Source organism: Bos javanicus, chromosome X (assembly GCF_032452875.1).
Source record: "Bos javanicus breed banteng chromosome X, ARS-OSU_banteng_1.0, whole genome shotgun sequence".
Classification (NCBI taxonomy): domain Eukaryota; kingdom Metazoa; phylum Chordata; class Mammalia; order Artiodactyla; family Bovidae; genus Bos; species Bos javanicus.
This window is the reverse complement of record NC_083897.1, coordinates 143,501,927-143,524,247: the sequence shown is the minus strand read 5'-3', so window position 1 is coordinate 143,524,247 and position 22,321 is coordinate 143,501,927. Positions and strand designations below refer to the sequence as shown.

At 51.1% G+C, this 22,321-nt stretch overlaps 1 protein-coding gene and 1 long non-coding RNA gene across 3 annotated transcripts in view; one reads left to right on the top strand and one right to left on the bottom strand.

Annotated features, from left to right (window-relative positions):
* Positions 1–777: 777 nt before the first annotated feature.
* On the bottom strand, positions 778–16,533 carry LOC133242177 (uncharacterized). Its single transcript, XR_009734797.1, has 3 exons — positions 16,224–16,533; positions 13,802–13,943; positions 778–2,755 (listed from the first exon to the last, which is right to left on the bottom strand). It is a non-coding gene; the product is annotated as an uncharacterized LOC133242177 (long non-coding RNA).
* CD99 (CD99 molecule (Xg blood group)) overlaps positions 15,773–22,321 on the top strand; it is a 27,250-nt gene continuing 20,701 nt past the window's right edge. The window contains exon 1 of one of the 2 annotated variants that reach the window (XM_061408265.1): positions 15,773–16,005. In XM_061408265.1, coding sequence (XP_061264249.1) covers positions 15,939–16,005 — 67 coding nt within the window. In that variant the 5' untranslated portion in view covers positions 15,773–15,938. The remainder of the gene's footprint in view (positions 16,006–22,321) is intronic. The other variant, XM_061408266.1, reaches the window with a different exon arrangement.

Sequence of the window (22,321 nt, the reverse complement as noted above, 5' to 3'; positions counted from 1 at the left end):
CCCGGGCGTTCGGACCTCAGAGTCTTAGCCCCTCACCACCAGGAAAATCCTTATTCTCTGCATATGTGCCCAGGAGCAGCCTTCCTCCTCCGTTTGTGCTTTAGCTTTTTCACTTTTTTTTTTTTTTCTGGGAAAGTGAATCTCTCTATGACCAGGGCTTTAAATATTTTAATCAGTCAGTGCTCCACACAAACAGGAGAATCCAAAGGAAAATGGAAAGGAAACGTGACTCTTTAATTCGCCCAGGTTCCTGCTAATTACGTTCCCTGCGGAGGCAGACAAAGCTCTCTTTTATATTAAACATAAAGAACCTCTTGACTTCTCATTCAGTTCAGTTCAGTCGCTCAGTCGTATCCGACTCTTTGCGACCCCATGAATCGCAGCACGCCAGGCATCCCTGTCCATCACCAACTCCCAGAGTTCACTCAGACTCACATCCATCAAGTCGGTGATGCCATCCAGCCATCTCATCCTCTGTCGTCCCCTTCTCCTCCTGCCCCCAATCCCTCCCAGCATCAGAGTCTTCTCCAATGAGTCAACTCTTCGCATGAGGTGGCCAAAGTATTGGAGTTTCAGCTTTAGCATCATTCCTTCCAAAGAACACCTGGGACCGATCTCCTTTAGAATGGACTGGTTGGATCTCCTTGCAGTCCAAGGGACTTTCAAGAGTCTTCTCCAACACCACAGTTCAAAAGCATCAATTCTTTGGTACTCAGCTTTCTTCACAGTCCAACTCTCACATCCATACATAATGTCATACATACATAATGTCATACATACATAATGTCATACATACATAAAGTCATACATGACTTCCCATTAGCCCCTTGAAAATATCATGGTGATTTCTGTGATATTAAAAATGCAAACTTGGAATACATACTGATAGTCGGGGAGCAGAGAGAGACAGAGAAGAAGGCTTAGCTTACCTGTGGTCAGGATGGCTCGCTATTGATCTCATTGTATTCTTTAATTCTTCAGATCATACTTTTAACTGAGTGCTAAGACTCAGATTCAGCGGTGGCTTCAGGGGCTTGAAGTGTTTCAGAAAAGTTTTCTCTTACCAGTGAAATATGCAATTGAAATAGGACACCTCTCTACCAAGGGGTAGCTGAAAATCCAAAGAGACCTCAGAGAGCTTCCTTATTCCCTTAACGTAGAATTAAATTTTGACACGGATGCTTCAAGTTTGTGGAGGAGCTGGGTAAAAGATCGCACACTCATTTAAGGACTTTAAAAATGCTCTTCTAAGAAAAATATTGTAGAACATCACTTATATGTGGAATCTGGGCTTCCCTGACGGCTTAAACGGTGAAGAATCCCCCTGCAATGCAGGAGATGTGGGTTTGACCCCTGGGTGGGGAAGATCCCCTGGAGGAGGGCATGGCAACTCACTCCAGTATTCCTGCCTGGAGAATCCCCTGGACAGAGGAGCCTGGTGGGCTACAGTCCATGGGATCACAAAGAGCTAGAATCGAGTGAGCAACTTTTGCTTTCACTTTCCCTTTATATGTGGAATCTAAAAATAAACGATACAAATGAACTTCCTTGCAAAACACAAAGAGACTCACAGACTTAGAGAAAGAAATTAGGGTTACGATGGGGAAGGGATCGTCAGGGAGTCTGGGATGGACATGGACACACTGCTGTATTTAACATGGAGAACCAACAAGGACCTGCTGTCCAGCGCAGGGGACTCTGCTCAACACTCTGTAATCACCTTATGTTCAGCAGGGGGAAGGATGGGGGAAGGGGTAGTCAGGGAGTCTGGCATGGACATGTCCACATAGTCTGCATTGATTGGATTGTCAGGTAGTTTCCGACGAAACCAGAAGGCCCTGGGCGGGGCACCCGGGGAGTCTTCTTTCTTAAAAACCAAATGACACAGGCACTTCTGGGAAGGAGCAGGGTGTGTTCGGAAGGCACAGCTGAGCGCTCCGCCCGCTTCCATTCATCTTGCAGATCTGACAATGATTTTTGAGGACTCACCCTGGCCGCGGTGGCTCCCAGCCCTGCCTTCGTGATCCAAGAATCTGAAAAAAGAAAAAAAAAAAAAAACTCACCAAAGTCAGAGGTCTCCTCCTGCCCTGAAATTCTGATGTGTCGGGGGGTCTTGTACAAGCTTCACTGCTGGCCAGAATCTTTACTTTCTCTGCCCACTGAAGCCGAATGAAAAATACGGAGACAGAGGTTGGAAGAAATAGAAAGGGGGCTTTTATTCTCAGCTGGCAGAGAGGGGAACCCAGTATACTCATGCCTCAAGGACTGTTCCCTGCCCCTTGATGGGGAGTCTTGTTCAGTCGCTCAGTCGTGTCCAACTCTCTGTGACCCCATGGACTGCAGCACACCAGGCCTCCCTGTCCTTCACCAACTCCCAGAGTTCACTCAGACTCATGTCCATCGAGTCAGTGATGCCATCCAGCCATCTCATCCTCTGTCGTCCCCTTCTCCTCCCACCTTCAGTCTTTCCCAGCATCGGGGTCTTTTCCAGTGAGACAGTTCTTCGCATCAGGTGGCCAAAGGATTGAAGTTTCAGCTTCAGCATCAGCATCAGGACTGATTTCCTTTAGGACAGATGAGGTGTCTAGGGGCTTATACAAGACAAGGGCTTGCAGTCAGGAGTCGGTGATGAGGAACAAAGGTCTTCATTTCTTCCTCTTTGCGTTCTCGCCAAGACAGTCATAAGCTGGCATCAGTAACCTGCTAATTGACTCCGGCAGTCCGCTGACCCTGCCGCCCTCTTTCTGCTGTATAACTGCAAGGGGAAGGGTGTTTTAAGGGTAAACACCAGATACAGGAAGTACTTAGCACAGAGCCAAAGGAAAACTACATGTGAGGTGTAGGAGCTGCAGACTCAGAGGACACAAAAGGAAACTTAGTTACAGATGTGCAGACTTAGGAGCAGCTAAGTAACAACAGCAACCAAAAAACCCCATACTAGAAATGTCCAGGCCTCCTCAGTTTTCTTTCACTTCTTTGTTCTTAGGAAAGAGAAAGAAAGAAAAAAAAAACTCATTCCTTTTTTTTTTAAATCTCCTTTTCACTGCAACAGCCTCTGCATTGCAAGCTCAGGGCTGGAATGTGTGAAACTTGGAGACGGAACTCTTGGCTATACTCAGGGCCGAAGCTGACTGGCCTCACGGGACCACCTGCGTGCTCAGTCATGTCGAACTCTTTGTGACCCCCCGGACTGCAGCCCGCCAGGCTCCTCTGCGCATGGGATCCTCCAGGCGAGGAGACTGGAGTGGGTTGCCGTTTCCTCCTCCAGGGGATCTTCCCCACCCAGGGATCGAACCCAGGTCTTCTGCATTTGCAGGCAGAGTCTTTACCATCTGAGCCACCGGGGACACCCAAGGAAGGACGAACTATCAGCAAGTCCACTCTAGCCAAGACATTCTATGCAAATCTTTAATGACAATAGGGTCTTATCTAATTCTGCGTGCATGGGGAAGTTTAGGCTCAAGAAGATGACTGTGAGAAAGACCTCTGCTTTCCTTCAAGGGCAACCGTGTTTTCTTTTTCTTTTCCTGTATTCTTTTAGTTTTTCTGCTTGTAATGAGCAGACTGCTTTTAAGATGGAGAAAAGACCTTTGCACTTTGATGCCTGCAGAAAGGCTGTTAGTAAGGTGACCCCCAGTAGAAACAGCTTAAGAGCAAAGTCTGGGAATTCCCATGTGGTCCAGTGGAGAAAAAACCGCCTACCACAGCCTGGCGGGGCTTCCCTGGTGGCTCAGGCGGAAAAGAACCTGCCCGCAGTGTGGGAGACCTGGGTTCAATCCCTGCATAGAAGACGCCACGGGTCCTCGGGGGCCCGTGCTCTGCAAGAGAAGCCACGGCAAGGAGCAGCCCTCAGACCACGGCTGCAGGGCAGCCCCCGCCCGCCACAATGCGAGGATGCCTGCTTGCAGCAGCCAAGACCCCGTCCATCCAAAAATAATCTTTTTATAAAAGAGTGCAAGCCCAGGGCACAGGGCAGTGGCAGGCCCGGGGCAAGGAGGGGGATGCCTCGGGGAGCAAGCCTCTGAGGGGGTCGCCAGAAGAGGAGAACGGAAGCGTGATGCCTGGGGTCACTCCAGGGCTGCCTTCGGATTGGGACCGCCTGTGAGCTCACTCTGCTCGCCGGGCCCCACCCAAGACCTCATTTCCTCTTTTTCTGCATCCTGAGCTGGTCACAACACACAGCGTCCTCTTGAGGGCTTCCCTGGCAGCTCAGCTAGTAAAGAATCTGCCTGCAACGCAGGAGACCTAGGTTCCATCTCTGGGTTAGGAAGACCCCCTGGAGGAGGAAATGGCAACCCACTCCAGTATCCTGGCCTGGAGAATCCCATGTACAGAGGAGCCTGTCGGGCTAATCCCTGGGGTCACAGAGAGTCAGACACGACCGATCGACTAACACACGTGCACCCTCTTTGAGCCATGAATCCTGCTTCCTCTTCAATGGTCAATGCAAACCTTCACTTCCCCTCTGGGGAACGGCTTGGATCAACACCTGGGCCTCTGCCGGAGCCCCCAGGAAGCAAACAGAGCCCTCGACAGCTCAACAAGTGCTCGTCACCTCAGTTCAGTTCAGCCGCTCAGTCGTGTCCGACTCTGCGACCCCATGGACAGCAGCATGCCAGGCCTCCCTGTACATCACCAACTCCTGGAGCTTGCTCAAACTCGTGTCCATCAAGTCAGTGATGCCATCCAACCATCTCATCCTCTGTCGTCCCCTTTTTCTCCTGCCCTCAATCTTTCCCAGCATCAGGGTCTTTTCAAATGAGTCAGCTCTTTGCATCAGGTGGCCAAAATACTGAAGTTTCACCTTCAGCATCAGTCCTTCCAACGAATATTCAGGACTGATTTCCTTTAAGGTGGACGGGTTGGATCTCCTTGCAGTCCAAGGGACTCTCAAGAGTCTTCAACACAACAGTTCAAAAGCATCCATTCTTTGGCATTCAGCTTTCAGTTGCTCCTTAGAAGAAAAGCTATGACCAAGCTAGACAGCATATTAAAAAGCAGAGACATCACTTAGCCGACAAAGGTCCTTCTAGTCAAAGCTCTGATTTTTCCAGGAGTCATGTATGGATGTGAGAGTTGGACTGTAAAGAAAGCTCACCACACAGAGATGCCTTATATTCTTTTGAAGATTTGGTCCTCTGCTGTCTCTTCCACGGGATTCGAAGTCCCTGCTGTGTCCAGGAAAAATATCTAGTCCTGATGTAAAGCAGCCCTGGGCACTGAGCCCAGCGGTCTCTTATGTGGGGTGACCTTCCCCAGATCTGTGAACGGATCTACTCAGTTCTACCTCCCTTCCCTTTATCAACTGGCAGCTTGTGGGGTCCCCCTCCTCTGTGTCCCGTCGGCGTCCACTAGGGCAGCCTGAGTCTCCTTGGGAGCCCCTTCCTGCCCACGGCCCCGCTCTGCCTCTTTGGTTGACACTGAAAAACTCCGGAATGGGCTCAGGTTCCTCTGTCAGGGCTGTGTGTGGGAGCCCCCGCCCCCCCCGCCCCCGCCTCCGCCGCACACACACACACTTTAAAAGGTCCTTGAAGAATCAGAGGTGGAACTGTTATCCGCTCGGTCATCTCTGACTCTCTGCGACCCCGAGGACTGCAGCCCGCCAGGCTCCTCTGTCCATGAGATTCTCCAGACAAGAATACAGGAGTGGGTTGCCATTTCCTCCTCCAGGGGATCTTCCCAACCCAGGGATCGAACCCAGGTCTCCCACATTGCAGGCAGATTCTTTAGCAGCTGAGCCACCCGGGAAGCCCAAGAATACTGGAATGGATAGCCTTTCCCTTCTCCAGCAGATCTTCCCAACCCAGGAATGGAACCCAGGTCTCCCACACTGCAGACAGGTTCTTAACCAGCTGAGCCACCAGGGGAGCCGAACCACCACGCAAATGCCTCCCGGGTCATCGCCCATTGCATTCTCTTCTTCCTGCCAGTGAGTCACCCCTGCCGGCTGCAACCACTTCCTGAGACACAGATCCTCGCCTTGCTGATGAGGCGCTGTCTCCTGCGTGGGGTTTCCCCCTCCCACCCTGCCGGGCTCAGCCTACGGCATGACATTTTTGCACGAGTCACTCAAATTCCTGGGCTTTTACATTCCTGTCTGCAAACACACACTTGTACATTCCCTTCCAAACCCCAACCCAGCCACTTCTTGACCTTTGATTGCCGAAGTGGGGTGGGTGTGGTGGTGGGGAGCTGGTTGTCTATGCTGCCCTCAGGATGCCCACAGACATGCCCTAACTGTCCCTGAAAAAGAATTCAAAGAGTTTGGTGTCTCCTAGAAGCTGAGCATTTGGAGCCGTGCCCACTGAGTTTGCCCAGTGGCTGGCAGGGCAGCTGAATGGGCCACTGACGCCAGGAGGCTCTGGGAGAGTTGGAAAGGGGAGGGGCTGGGATGGCATTGCCCCTGCCCCGGGAAACTGCATTTTCATGCCCTAGTTCTGGAGTGTCGCAGCTCTTTTTTTCCATCATCCAGTGGACACAGGGGTGTGTTGGCCTCTAGTCTGTCCCCAGGGTATCACCGCACCATGAACAAAGAGAGACAGTCCACAGGCCAGGGGACCCACTTTTTCAGAAAAGCGTGTGTATTATCTTTTTCCCCATGGTGCCCGTTAACTTAGAGACACAAGCCACAGAACACAGCACTATTGAGTTTGCTTGTAGATAGGTCAGCAGTTATAATCACAGACTGTTTGCTCCTTGGAAGGAAAGCTATGACCAGGATAGCGGATTCAAAAGCAGAGACATCACTTTGCCGACCAAGGTCTGTAGACTCAAAGATACCCTTTTTCCAGTGCTCACATATGGATGTGAGAGTTGGACCATAAAGAAAGCTGAGCGCCAAAGAAGTCATGCTTTTGAACGATGAGAGACTTTTGAACTGGAGAAGACTCTTGAGAGTCCCTTGGCTTGCAAGGACATCCAACCAGTCCATCCTAAAGGAGATCAGTCCTGAATATTCATTGGAAGGACTGTTGCTGAAGCTGAAACTCCAATACTTTGGCCACCTGATGGGAAGAGCCGACTCACTGGAAAAGATCCTGATGCTGGGAAAGATGGAAGGCAGGAGGAGAAGGGGATGACAGAGGATGAGACGGTTGGATGGCATCAGCAACTCAATGGACATGATTTTGGGTGGACTCCAGGAGTTGGTGATGGACAGGGAGGCCTGGTGTGCTGTGGTCCATGGGGTTGCAAAGAGTCGGACACGACTGAGCGACTGAACAACAACATCTCATCTATTTGGGAAACCTGTAGCTACAGATACATGTCTCTGCGGTGGGCAGAGACTTAAAAGACGGTATGACAGAGAGAGACAGAACTGCTACAGAGGGCGGAACACACATATTATTTTTTCATCTCTGGGGCGTGTGTTGCGTTTTTTCAAAATATCCATGGCAATGACAAGTAGCTTTCACAATATGAATGTGCTACCCGATCTAAGCTGTTTGAGTGCCATCCCCTCACTTTACAGAACTTGCTGCAGTGCTGGAAATCTTAACTGATCTTCAAGACTTTGTTCTTTGCGGTTACAGAAAAGCCAGATTTAGGGCCACAGGAAGTCTCCATGGAGAAGGCGAAAACAAAACAGCTCAAACCAGAGGACTCAGCAGGCAGTCTCGCTGCTGAGCCACGCGCGGATACTGGGTGTCTGCCAGGGTGGGGGCGGTGGGGAGGCCGCTGGGCGTGTCCTTTTTTACCTTCTTTTTTGTTTGTTTGTCTCTCTGCTGCTTTTGTAAGCTTTGTTTTGCTTTCCACTTGGTTCTGAAGCAAACAAAGCCCTGCACTATAATCTCCGTTTGTCCCGACCCTAAGAGAAGGGTGTTCCTCTTAGAGCAATCAATATGTTATTTTCACGCCAGGATCGGAGTGACGAAACTAGCATTTTCCCCTGAGGCACGCTGACTTAATTTACAGTTTTAAACTTTCCTTAAAAAAATATTTATAGTCTATTGGAGTGTAGTTGATTGACAATGCTGTTAGTTTCTGCTGTACAGAAAAGTGACTCAGTTATAGGTACACATGAATCTATTTTTTTTTTTTAAGATTCTTTTACCATGTAGCTTATTACAGATCATTGACTCGACGTGCGTATGATATACAGTAGCTCCTTGCGTACGTGCTCAGTCGCTTCAACTGTGTCCGACTCTCTGTGACCCCATGGACTGTAGACGGCAGGCTCCTCTGTCCAGGGGATTCTCCAGGCAAGAATACTGGAGTGGGTTGACATGCCCTTCTCCAGGGGATCTTCCCAACCCAGGGATCAAACCCGAGTCTCTTACATCTCCTCAGTTGGCAGGCGGGTTCTTTATTGCTCGTACCACCTGGAAAGCCCACATTAGGTCCTTGTTGATTATTTTCTATATATAGTGAAGGATGGGCTTCCCTGGTGGCTCAGCTGGTAAAGAATCCACCTGCAATGCAGGAGACTTGGGTTCTATCCTTGGGTTGGGAAGATCCCTTGGAGGAGGGAAAGGCTACCCACTCCAGTGTTCTGGTCTGGAGAATTCCATGGACTGTGTAGTCGACGGGGTCGCAGAGAGTCGGACACAACTGAGCGACTTTCAACTTTCACACCTTCCCTGGTGGCTCAGACGGTAAAGACTCTGCCTGCAATGAGGGAGACCCAGGTTCCATCCCAGAGTCAGGAAGATCCCCTGGAGAAGGGCATGGCAACCCACTCCAGTATTCTTGCCTGAAGAATCCCACGGACAGAGGAGCCGGGCAGGCTACAGTCCATGGGGCCACAAAGAGCCGGACATGACGGAGCAACTGAACAGCCGAAACAGCAGAAGCCAGCAGGATCCTGTAAAGTAATTAAACTCCAATTAAAACTAAAATTTAAAAAAATATATATTGTACCTAACCCCATTTGAGATGTCAATAAATATTTGCATTAATGTAGAAGAAAAACATCAGGGTTCTCCAAGCGAGGAAGACAGGGGGTGTGTCGGGTTGGACACCCCCCAGAAGCAGACACTGAGGCTCGATCTCCAGGGAGGACTACGTGTGGGGTCAGGACCTGCCAGTGGGGACTTCTGGGTGATGAGTCACTCCTGGGGAGGTCAGCAGACACGGCCACGGCCGCCAAGGTGACGGCAGTTCACAGGGCGTTCAGGCCCATCCAGCTGACTGCCCAGAAGGACGCAGCATTCCAGCAACGCCAGCCTCTGGGAGCAGTCGCCAGGGTCTCCCAAGTGAGGCACCCAGACACCGGGATGACGGAGCTGTAAAATGCGGAAGGGAGCCCAGGAGAGCTGCAGGAGCCAAGCTGATGGTCAGCCGGGTCCTGCAAGACAGTCCCCCTAACTCCTGATCTCAGTGCAAGTCCCAGAGGACACCGGGCCTTCCGACTGAGCAGTTACTGGGTCTGAGGTTCCCGAGACCCCTCCTTGCTGTTGAGTTCAGTCACTCGGTCGTGTCCGACTCTTTGTGACCCCGTGGACTGTAGCCCTCCAGGCTCCTCTGTCCGGGGGATTCTCCAGGTGAGAATGCTGCAGTGGGTTGCCACGCCCTTCTCCACCTTTGCCCTCACTGTGGATAAACTAAATCTCGAAGTCCCCCAGCCCCGTCCCCCCAAGTCCTTGACTTGGCCAGTGGTTTTTTTTTTCCCTCGGGGGTGTCACAGCCCAGGGACGTCCTGATCGGAGCAGGCAGACTAGCTCCAGACGATGAAGGACTCGTGATTTTGATGTGACTGGTGACTTTAAATGTCTTCCAGATGCTGAACGATCCATGTTTGTGTCGTGTGTGTGTGTGTTTTTTTTAATCTAATCCATCCCTTGGAAAATGAAAAAGTCTAAGGCTGTCTTCTCATTTTTGTGGGATTCGCTTTCTTAAGTCATCAGTTGGTTGCAACTTGGGGACCCTTCAAAGATGTGTGGGAGCCTCCTGATTGTTCTCAGGCCAGGGGATGTTGAGTTGGGAAAGGGAATTTCAGGACAAATACGGAGAGAGATCTCCATGTGTGACTATTAACGAACGCTTCCCAGCCAGCTGTCTGCTGCAAACATTGACAGATTAGGTTCTCTTTGTCCCGGGAAACAAAGAACCTATTTTATAAACTTTATTTTTCTAGTTTTTAACGTTTCTCTTCTATTAATGCTGTTTTATTCTATTTATTCTATTCTATTCTGTTGTTCTACTAATGCTGTACTTTATTTCGTTTTATTTCATTCTATTCTATTGTTGTTGTTTAGTCACTAAGTCGTGTCCGACTCTCTGGGACCCCATGGACTGTAGCCCACCAGGCTCCTCCGTCCATGGGATTCTCCAGACAACAATACTGGAGTGGGTTGCCATTCCCTCCTCCAGGGGATCTTCCCGACCTACGGATGGAACCCAGGTCTCCTGCATTTGCAGGCAGATTCTTTGCCTACTCAGCTATGAGGGAAGCCTGTAATATGTTTACATCCTGTTCAAAAATAATACAGTGCAGAAAATTTAGAAAACAGATACTAAAACCTTTCTCAGCATATACTAACTAATCAAGGTAAGGTTTCATTTGCCTTCGCTATTTTCTCTCCGTCCTCTCGGGAGAGTTTCTGTAGAATATGCATTGGCTTAGGCTGTGCCTTTAGGGATTTACGAGTATTTGCAAACCATTAAACGATCTTCTGAGAAGCTTTCAAACGGCTGCAGTTTCCAAGTATAGACTGATTTCCTGCAGTTCCGATAGCTGCTTTGTGTGTGTGTGTGTGTCTGTTTTTATCTTTTTACTATTCTGCTGTTGTAAAGAATACTCTCGATAGATGGAGGTTGTCATGGAGTGAATGAGTGTGTGTCTTTCCCAGAATTCACATATGAAAGCCCTGATTCCAAAGGTGACCGTATTAGGGGGTGTAGTTAGACGAGGAGGCGGGGTTAGACGAGGAGGCCGGGTTTAAGGAGATTATAGGCCGGTCCCCAGGATAGGATTAATGTCCTTATAAGAGGAAGAGTGACCTTTGAGAGTCTGGATCACAATAAACTATGGAAAATTCTGAAAGAGATGGGAATACCAGGCCACCTGACCTGCCTGTTGAGAAACCTGCATGCAGGTCAGGAAGTAACAGTTAGAACGGACATGGAACAACAGACTGGTTCCAAATAGGAAAAGGAGCACGTCAAGACTGTATATTGTCACCCTGCTTATTTAACTTCTATGCAGAGTACATCATGAGAAACGCTGGACTGGAGGAAGCACAAGCTGGAATCAAGATTGCCAGAAGAAATATCAATAACCTCAGAAATGCAGATGACACCACCCTTATGGCAGAAAGTGAAGAACTAAAGAGCCTCTTGAAAGTGAAAGAGGAGAGTGAAAAAGCTGGCTTAAAGCTCAACATTCAGAAAACTAAGATTATGGCATCCGGTGGCTGACTTCATTTACTTGGGCTCCAAAACCACTGCAGATGGTGACTGCAGCCAAGAAATTAAGAGACGCTTACTCCTTGGGAGAAAAGTTATGACCAACCTAGACAGCATATTAAAAAGCAGAGATGTTAATTTGCCAACAAAGGTCTGCCTAGTCAAGGCTACGGTTTTTCCAGTAGCCATGTATGGATGTGAAAGTTGGACTATAAAGAAAGCTGAGCGCCAAAGAATTGATGCTTTGGGACTGTGGTGTTGGGGAAGACTCTTGAGAGTCCCTTGGACTGCAAGGAGATGCAACCAGTCCATTTTAAAGGAGATCAGTCCTGGATGTTCATTGGAAGGACTGATGTTGAAGCTGAAACTCCAATCCTTTGTCCACCTGATGCAAAGAGCTGCCTCATTTGAAAAGACCCTGATGCTGGGAAAGATTGAAGGCGGGAGAAGGGGACAACAGAGGATGAGATGGTTGGATGGCAACACCGACTCGATGGATGTGAGGTTGAGTGAACTCCGGGAGTTGGTGATGGACAGGGAGGCCTGGCGTGCTGCAGTCCACGGGGTCACAGAGAGTCGGGCACGACTGAGCAACTGAACTGAACTGAATTGAAGAGACACCAGAGTTGTGTCTCCAACAGGTGAGGTCACAGAAGGAAGGTGGTCACCCACCAGCCAGGAAGCTGGCCCCACCGGACACAGAATCTGCCCACTGCGGGATCTCAGACTTCCAGCCTCCAGGGCTGTGGGAATAAGCGTCTGTTGTTTAACCTGTGTGCACACGTGTGTTTTACAGCTTATATATATATATATATGGGCTTCCCAGGCGGTGCTAGTGGTAAAGAACCCGCCTGCCAAAGGAAGAGACAAAAGAGACCCAGGTTTCATCCCTGGGTTGCAAAGATCCCCTGGAGGAGGGCATGGCAACCGACTCCAGTGTTCTTGCCTGGAGAATCCCATGGACAGAGGAGCCTGGTGGGTTACAGTCCTTGGGGTTGCAAAAAGTCGGACACGACTGAAGTCACTTAACATGCAAACATATACACAAAGGTCTGGCTGGGACGGCCGATTACAAATGGACCAAAGTCAGATGAACTAGCCGTTAAAAAACTGAATAAATAGATTAGGTCCCAGAATAAGACTGGGAGACACCGAGGGTAACAGTAAAATGTAGAATTGCCTTTTGCATCCATCAAAAATGGTCCAACCTTGGTCACGTCCTGTGGTCGAACCGGTATGTATATATCGAAGCTGTTACTGGAGTAGCTTCATTTGCTTGACACCCAGTCAAGCAGTCAATCTTAAAGGAAATCAACCCTGAATACTCACCGGAAGGACTGAAACTGAAGAGCCAATACTTTGGGCACCTGATGCAAAGAGCCGACTCATTGGAAAAAAAAAAACCCAGATGCTGGGAAAGACTGAAGGCGGGAGGAGAAGGGGATGACAGAGGATGAGATGGCTGGATGGCATCACTGACTCAGTGGACATGAATTGGAAGCAAACTCCGGGAGAAAGTCAAGGACCGATGACCCTCACAGGCTATAGTCCATGAGGTCACAAAGAATTGAACACGACTTAGATCCTGAACACGATCAGCAAAAGCAAACACCGCAGTGCTGAGATCTGCAGCAGAGAAAGAGATTATTCACAGGAGTTGGATGATAAAGACAGCTGAGCAATGAAGAATTGATGCTTTTGAACTGTGGTGTTGGAGAAGCCTCTTGAGAGTCCCTTGGACTGCAAGGAGATCCAACCGGTCCATCCTAAAGGAAATCAGTCCTGAATATTCATTGGAAGGACTGTTGCTGAAGCTGAAGCTTCAAGCAATACACGTAGTCAAAGACTTAGCAACTGAAGGACAGCGTTAGCTGAATGCATTGACCTGATGAGACCCGTTGCTCGCCTGTTCCCAAATGTGCTTGGTCCAACTCCCGGTCTGGCTAATGAACTTCACTCCAGTTCCGTGGTGTTTGGATACAAGTCAGGAAGATTTTTCAACTAACTTAATTTTCATTCTGGAAGTTAGAGCCTCTTGGAGCCAAAGCATCTGCATGATGTTATGGAAATTTTTTTGTTTGGAACCAAGGAAAGCAGCAGTGGAAAAAGAAAAGCAAAGTCATCATAATGAATCAGAGAAGTCTTCAGAATGTCTCTCTGGAGAGACATAAAGAAAAAAAAAACTCCAAGCCTGCCATCCAGAGAGCAATGCTGCCAAAGATGATGGCTGACGATGGGGACTCAGTCGCTCAGTGATCAAATGCGCCCAGCTTCCAGAAGCTTCCAAAAAGAGAAACATGTCAGCCATGGTGCAGTGCAGTTGTCAGAGGTTGGAGAAACACCCAGGTAGGGTGTTTCTTTTGAAGGTACATGGGATGAAGTGGAAAGTTCCCAGGGAAGGGTCTTTGGAATTTGGCAGGAAGCACATGGTTTCTTCACTGAGAGTCTGACATACCTCAAGGTGCCAAAATGGCTGCAGCAGCTCCAGCATCCGTTTCCTCCCTAAGAAGGGTCCCAGAAGTCCTCTTATTTACAACTGCCCAAGGTGCACACCCTCTACTGGCCTCAAGACTGCGATAACTGGCAGAGTGAAAAGCCTGAAAAGTGAGAGGCGGAAAAAGATGCAGAGAGAAGTTTGCAAGGAGGTGCGGGTCTCTCTGGCCTTCCCAGGCGGCTCAGTGGTAAAGAACTCGCCTGCCAACGTAGGAGAGGCAGGTTCGATGCCTGGGTCGGGAAGATGCCCTGGAGAAGGGCATGGCAACCCACTCCAGTATTCTTGCCTGGAGAGTCCCATGAACAGAGAAGTCTGGTGGGCTGAAGCGACATAACAGCAGCAGCAGTCCCTGGGGTCGCAGAGTCAGACAAGACTGAAGGGACTTAGCATGCATGCATTGCAGGAGAGGGGAGGCGGGGGGGGGGGGGGGGGGGGGGGGGGGGGGGGGCGGGGGGGGGGGGGGGGGAGCAGTCAATCCACAAAAGTAACACTTTCACAGGCCGTTTTTCTGTTTTTCTGTCCCCTCCCCACCCCACACATGATTACATTATGTAACTTGCAATCTTGTGTGTGTTGGGGTTTCCGTTGGCCAAGAAAAAAGAACCACCGTTCTCCACGCCTTGGAAGTGTTTGTCTAGCTGTCGAGGAGCCCTGGGGTGTGTGTGGGTCACTGCATCTCTCCAGCCAGGTGTGTGTCCCACCCAGGGGAACACGTGTCCGCTGTGTGTACGGGCAGAAGGTAGCAGCAGGCAGCGGGGTGTGTGTGTGTGTGTGTGTGTGTGTGTGTGTGTGTGTGTGTGTGTGTGTGTGTGTGTGTGTGTGTAGCGGGTGGGGTGGAATGGGAGGAGGGTTCTGAGTCATCCTGAGTGGAAAGGCGTGTGATGGGGAGGGTCTGAGCCGGGGGGCAGGGTGGAATGATGGAACTGTGACTCAGGGCTATTTCTCGGTCTAACCCGCTGTTCCAGGGCCCTGAAGGCAGGCAGAGAGCATTTCAAGCTCAGAGCTTCACTTCCCCAGGTGGTGCCATTGGTAAAGAACCTGCCAATGCAGGAGACGTGGGTTCGATCCCTGGGTCGGGAAGATTCCCCTGGAGGAGGGCATGGCCACCCACTCCAGTATCCTTGCCAGGAGCATCCCACGGGCAGGGGAGCCTGGCGGGCCACAGTCCATGGGGTGGCAGAGAGTCGGACACGACTGAAGCTTCTTAGCACCCACCTAAGCCTGGGACAGGGCCAAAGGGCCACGCTGCAGCTGTGGCTGGCGACTGTCCCCAGAAAGGTTGCTCCCCACCCCCAACCTGGGCGCCAGCCAGCTGCCTCGAATGGGTAAGAAGTCGTGGTGGCCTGCACCTCCCCATTCCTGCCTTTGGGGAGAAGATGTTTAGGGAGTGCAAAGAACCTGCAAGGGAGGTTCTTGGCCAGTCTGGGAAGTAAGCATCAAGTCGTGTCCGACTCTGTGTGACCCCATGGGCTGTAGCCCCACCAGGCTCCTCTGTCCATGGGATTCTCCAGGCAAAAACACTGGAGTGGGTTGCCATGCCCTCCTCCAAGGGATCTTCCCGACCCAGGGATCGAACCCACGTCTCCTGCAGAGGTAGGCGGGTTCTTTACCGCTAAGGCCACCTGGGAAGCCCCAGGGGCCTCGCCCTGCGCCCTTAAAAGCCTCACCCACGCTCTGCAGTGTGCTGGTCCAGGCTGGACTCGGGCCCGCGGGCTGCGGCGTCCAAGGCAGAGAGGAGCACAATTAACAGAGAAGGGGAGGAGAATCGAGTCTGTCTAGGGGTTCCCAGGAAGAGAGGAGTGGAAGCAGGGCGGGGAGACGCGGCCCGAGCCGGAGAGGGTTGGGTTCCAGCCCGCGCGCCCCTCCCCGGCGGCTCGCTCCCCGGGGGCCCAGGGTTTGGGGTGGCGCCCGCGGGCGGGGAGAGTTCAGGCCGGGGCGGGGCGATCGCGCTGCACCCCACCCGGGTTCCGCCCGCCTGCCCGCCCCGCCCCGGGGGTGGGGGCGGGTGGGGTTGTCCTGCCCACCCGCCGCCGTCCGCGCCCCAGCCCGCGCGCGCGCGACACTCCCGGGACGCTCCCTGCGCGGCTAGGGGCGCACCATGGCGCGTCGGGCCGCCCTAACGCTGCTCCTCTTCGGCCTGCTGGGAAGCCTGGTGTCCACCCAGGGTGAGTGAGCGCCGGCCGGTGGGCACCCACCAACCCCCACCCGACCACGACCAGGCGCGCGCGGATCGGACTTGGCGACCCGCGTTGGGACGCCAGGAAAGGGGGGCGGGGGCGGCCAACCTTAAGAGGCGGTCCGTGGGGGCTGGGCATCGTTTGGCACGCACGTTGGGGGGCGCACTTGGGGAGGGTTACGTGGGGGCGGCGGTGCCTGGGCTCACCTGCCTGGTGGGGTCGCACGATGCCTGGAGACGCGCCTCGGTGGGAGGCTTACTTTGTGTGGCTGGAGCGGGGCGCGCGGGGCTGTCCTCCCCACGACAAGGATCCGCCGTGCCAGCGGTGGCCGGACGCCCCAAGGAGGCAGGCTCCCTCTTTCCGCTCGCTTTCTCCCCGTGCGCCTTTGGAGGCGGACCCTCTCAAAGTTTTTTTGTTGTTGTTTGTTTGCTTTCAAATCCACAAAGTCTTCAAGTTGGAGGCACCCAATGGGCATTGGCGGCGGCCTCAGACCCCCTCCCCGAGACCCCACCTCCCGCCCCGTCCGGGTTCCCCTTTCGTTCCGGGGCGCACCGGACCCTAACCCTAACCCTAACCCTGGTGACGGCCGCTTCCCCGGAGCCACGCCCTACGGCCCCGGCCTAAATTTGGAGTCGGCCCGGGAGCCTGAAACCCGGGAGAGGGGGAGGGAGGCAGGAAGAACTCGGAGGCCTGGAAACCATCAAGCGTTGTGTGTGTGTGTGTGTGTGTGTGTGTGTGTGTCTTAGGGCCGCGGGGACTTGATGAGCGCGCCGCTCGGGTGGAGGGCTCCGCATCCAAGAGACGCGAACTGATCAGCCATGTGGCCCAGGAGATAATTGGGAAAAACCTTGGAAAAATAAAATAAAATAAAGGACGCCCAGGCCGACCACCCTCCACACCCAGCTTGCCTGCCTGTTGCCTGCATTTTTCTTTCTCGTCTTAAAATGGAAGTTGAGATCCTGGTTTCCAGTCTAATCTGTCCTTTTAAAAGGAAAGTTGCTGGGTGTGGCTTAAAAAAAAACACCTGTTTGTCCAATTAACGGTTGCTTTCTCTCCTTTCTATATGGTTGTTTTTTAAGGAGACAGAGACGTGGGCTGTGTCCAGTCTTCAGGACTGGTTGCATCGGTGGTAGGCACGGTTTAGGAACCAGACTTGGGCACCCCAAGGACCTAAAAAAATGTTGATGTGGAAATTTCCAGCTCAGGCTATGAAGGTTGCATTTTTTAAGCCCTGGCTCCCGACTGCTGTTTGGTTTAGGGAGGGTTTGCTAATTAATGTGTGAACTTTTAAACTGTGTGCCTTCCCTGGCGGCTCAGCTGCTAAAGAATCCGCATGCCATGCAGGAGACCCCGTTTGGATCCCTGGGTCGAGAAGATTCCCCTGGAGGAGGGCATGGCAACCCACTCCTGTACTCTGGCCTGGAGAATCCCATGGACAGAGGAGCCTGGTGGGCTGCACTCCAAGGCGTCGCAAAAGCGGCTTTCAGTTGAAAACACGTTCAAGAGCTTGTGCTTTTTGCGGGGAGGCTTTAGAAGACATTCAGCCTGATCCATGGGGACTTGTTGGAATACTTGATAGCTTGGTGGGGAGGGCCCGGATTGGATTTCCTGTTTCTCTCTTTCCTGCCTTAAAACCTGCTTGGTTTGCTTCAGTAAAAATTTCTTCGTGAAAGCGTTTTGCTGTCTGTTGCTGTGTGAGTCACACCTGCTCGCGAGAGTTTTTCTAGCCCCCATGAGGCTGCACTGCAGTGAGCCACCGGAGAACCCCGCATACGGCAGCTGCCCACCAGCTCTCTCTCCTACCTGTGGTAGTATGCACATGTCCGCGCTGCTCTGCTCATTCAGCCCGCCTTCTCCTTCCCCCGTTCTGTCCGCCCAATCCATCCTCCACATCTGCTTCTCTGTTCCTGCTCTGCAGAGAGAGGGGTGCGTCTCTACCATTTTTTCCTGGATTCCACATACACGGAAGCCTAGAGTCTTAACCCCCCGGATGGCCAGGCAAGTCTTTTCCTGCACCAGTTCTTATGATTAATAAGGCATTGTGTGTTTATGGATCTCCGGAAGTCCTTTGTGGGTATATAACAGACTTCCCTAGGGGCTCAGATGGTAAAGAGTCCATCTGCCTGCCAATGCAGGAGACCCGGGTTCGATTCCTGGGCCAGATAGATCCCCTGGAGGAGGGCACGGCAACTCACTCCAGTATTCTTGCCTGGAGAATCCCATGGATGGAGGAACCTGGAGGGCTACAGTTTATGGGGTCACAGAATAGTCGGACACGACTGAGCAACTAACCCTTCATGGACTTCCCTGGTGGCCCAGTGGCTAAGACTTTGAGCTGCCAATACAGAGGGCTTGGTTTAGATTCCTAGTCGGGGAATTATTTCCGCATGCTGCAAAGAAGACCCAGGGATCAAACCCGGGTCTCCTGAACTGCAGGCAAAGTCTTTACCCTCTGAGTCACCCGGGGAGCCCCAGCAAGCACCTGGTGTCGCCAAAATATATATATATATATATATATATATATATATATATATATAAAAAGTAAAAGCAGCTAAGTGAATGTCATCCCTTCTGTACAGGTTGTCAAAACAGGTTCCTTTAGCCATGCAAAATATTTACCCACCTTTGAAAAGGGCAGAGAAAGGACTTTGGCCTTGACTAGACAGACCTTTGTTGGCAAAGTAACGTCTCTGCTTTTCAATACGCTGTCTAGGTTGGTCATAGCTTTTCTTCCAAGGAGCGAGTGTCTTTTAATTTCATGGCTGCAGTCACCGTCCGCCGTGATTTTGGAGCCCAAGAAAACGAAGTCTGTCACTGTTTCCATTTTTCCCCATCTGTTTGCTGGGAAGGGTTGGGACCGGATACCATGACTGCATGTGTAATCATAATGAAAAGAGTGAGGGAAGAGACGTCTATACCTGTTTCCAACGGAGCTTTGTGGATTTTTTTTTTTTTTTTAATTTTCTTTTTGGCTGCACTGGGTCTTTGTTAGACTTCCCGGATGGCTCAGCCGTAAAGAATCCACCTACCAGTGCAAGAGACGCAAGAGACCTGGGTTCGATCCCTGGGTCGGGAAGATCCCCTGGAGAGGGGCATGGCAACCCACTCCAGTCTTCTTGCCTGGAGAATCCCATGGACAGAGGAGCCTGGGGGGCTGCAGTCCACAGGGTCGCCAAGAGTCAGACAGGAGTGAGCACACTCGCAAACGGTCTGTCTCTTGATGTGGCGAGTGTGGGTTACTCTCCAGTTGCAGAGCAGCGGGTCTGGGCATGGGGCTTCCCGGCCTGCGGCTCCCGGACTCTGGAGTCCAGGTTCGGTACCTGCAGTGCCTGGACTTGGTTGCTCTGACACATTTGGGATCTTCCCGGACCGGGGATTGAACCTCTGTTCTCCTGAATTGACAGGTGGATTCTTAACCACTGAACCACCAAGGAAGTCCCAGTCCTAATTTATAATCACCCTTAAAACCATATGGGACAAAGACACACACACACACACACACACACACAAGCTTCTAGCACACACACACACAAGCTTCTAGCACACTCAACAGTTGTGAGTAGTTTTTTATGCGCGTGTCCTCCTGGGAGAATGGCCTGGTTGTACGGGACACGCAAATGGTTTGTTCTGTCTGACTCGCTGCGACCCCATGGAGCATGGCACCCCAGGCCTCCCTGTCCATCGCCAACTCCCAGAGCTTGCTCAAGCTCATGTCCATTGAGTGGGTGATGCCATCCAACCATGTCATCCTCTGTCGTCCCCTTCTCCTCCTGCCCCCAATCCCTCCGAGCATCAGAGTCTTTTCCATTGAGTCAACTCTTCGCATGAGGTGGCCAAAGTACTGGAGTTCCAGCTTCAGCATCAGTCCTTCCATCGAACACCCAGGGCTCATCTCCTTTGGGATGGACTGGTTGGATGTCCTTGCAGTCCAAGGGACTCTCAAGAGTCTTCTCCAACACCACAGTTCAAAAGCATCACTTCTTTGGCACTCAGCATTCTTTATGGTCCAACTCTCACATCCGTACATGACCACTGGAAAAACCATAGCCTTGACTAGACGGATCTTCGTTGGCAAAGTAATGTCTCTGCTTTTTAATATGCTGTCTAGGTGGGTCACAGCTTTTCTTCCAAGAAGCAAGCGTCTCTTAATTTCATGGCCGCAGTCACCGTCTGCTGTGATTTTGGAGCCCACCCCCCCCTCCGCCCCGCACCTAAGAGAAAGTCTCTGACTCTTTCCATTGTTTCCCCATCTATTTTCTATGAAGGGTTGGGACCAGGTGACATGACTGCACATATAATCATAATGAAAAAGTTTGAAAGGTCGCAGGAATCAGCAAAATATGGCACACAGACAGGAAGTGAGCCCAAGTTATGGTGAAAACAGAGCCTGTAAATTTGGTGGCGTTGGAGCGGGATTGCTCCAAACCCTTCATTTGTTAAAATAAATAAATAAGTGTAAAGGAAAACACAGGAAAACCAGATCTGCCCGTGCCTTTGACAGCTGAAGTTGTATCTCTTCATGTAGGGAAACAGCAGTTCCTTTTGTTTTTTTTTTCAGTTTCCTGTTCTTATTCTTTGCCAAGTTCGTATAACAGTTTTGGGAGTTGCCGTATGGGTGTGTGAGTTTCAGCTTTGTCTTAGAATGACTCGGTGCCCCCACCATTTGGCTAACTCAAATTATTTTTTTTAAAGTCCTGTAAACAGGAAACCAAAAAGTTCCTCTTTTTTTTTTTTTTTAATTCCCCAGTGTTTCTCCATGGGGTGGTGGGGTGGGGGGTTCGAGACCTCCGATGTGCTGTGAGTTGAGAGCAATCAAAGAAGAAAATCATCAAACAAGTCAGAGGAGCAAACAGCAGCTTGCTTCTGCCCACGCATTGCTAAGTAAGCCCCGGTGTGGTTTCAGGCCTGTTCGTGCCTCTGGGTGGACCTGGCTTCCTAGTGAAACCTGTTTGTTCCTGAGGGTCGCAGGCTGGGGACTTTGACATGCGTTTGCCAGTCTGAAGCCTCTGTTCTTTCCGCTCTGCGTTCTGCCTGTGAAACTGTTTGATAGAATCTCTTTATTTTCCAGAAGAGCCAGTTAGGACGTCAGCGACTTTTCAAAGAGTCAAGTAATGACTCCTTAGGGTGCTTTTGAGAGGAAAAAAAGATTACTTTAAAAAATATATTTTTAATTGATGATTGCTTTACATATTGGCTTGATTTCTGTCATGCAGCAACATGAATTAACCATCACTTCAGTTCAGTCGCTCATTCGTGTTCGACTCTTTGCGACCCCATGCACTGCAGCACGCCAGCCCTCCCTGTCCATCACCAACTCCCGGAGTTCACCCAAACTCATGTCCATTGAATCAGTGATGCCATCCAACCATCTCATCCTCTGTCATCCCCATAAGGGTACATGTGTCTGGGATTCCCCATGTGATGCTAGTGGTAAAAAAAAAAAAAAAAAAAAAAAACCCACCTGCCAAATGTTAACAGACCTGGGTTCAGTACCTGGGTGGGGAAGATCCCCTGGAGGAGGGGATGGCAACCCACTCCAGTATCCTAGCCTGCAGAATCCCATGGACAGAGGAGCCTGGCGGGCTACAGTCCAGTGGGGTCACAAAGATTCAGACACGACTTAGCATGCACACACATACATGTCCCCTGACTCTTGAATCCCACCTCTGAGTTTGTCTAACAGCTAATCTTTCAGCAGAAACTCTGCAGGCCAGAAGGGAATGGCAGGATATCTTTAAAGTACTGAAGTAAAAAAAAGTAATCTACAACCAAGATTACCTGGCAAGGATCCCATTCAACGCTGACAGGGAAATCAAAAGGTTTACAGATAAGCAGACACTAAAAACAGTTTAACACCAGCAAACCAGCTTTCCAGCAAATACTAAAGGGACTTCCATAGGGCAGTACCCACAGGAGGGAGGAAAGACCTACAAAAAAACCTGACCCAGAATGATGAAGAATCCGCCAGGAGGAACATACGCATGTCAGTCACTGATTCTCCAGTGTCTGCAGAGTTAGGGTGAATTCTGCTTGTTCACCGCCCTTCCTTGAGCACACGGCTAAAGTCAGGAGGGTTGCATTCCAGAGCTTGGAAGGTATTAGTCATCCCCAGACCGTGTAGCCAGAACATTGTGACCACTTCTTTTTCTCAGCGTCCCTCCCCTTCTCCCACCCACCACCCACACCCCACACCCCCACCCCACCCCCAGCCTTGTCTGATCGCACTCTACCCCTTTGCAAACCGACCAGAAGCCTCGTGGTGGTGTGACCGCAAGGGCGCGGTGAACCTCATCAGGGATAGACA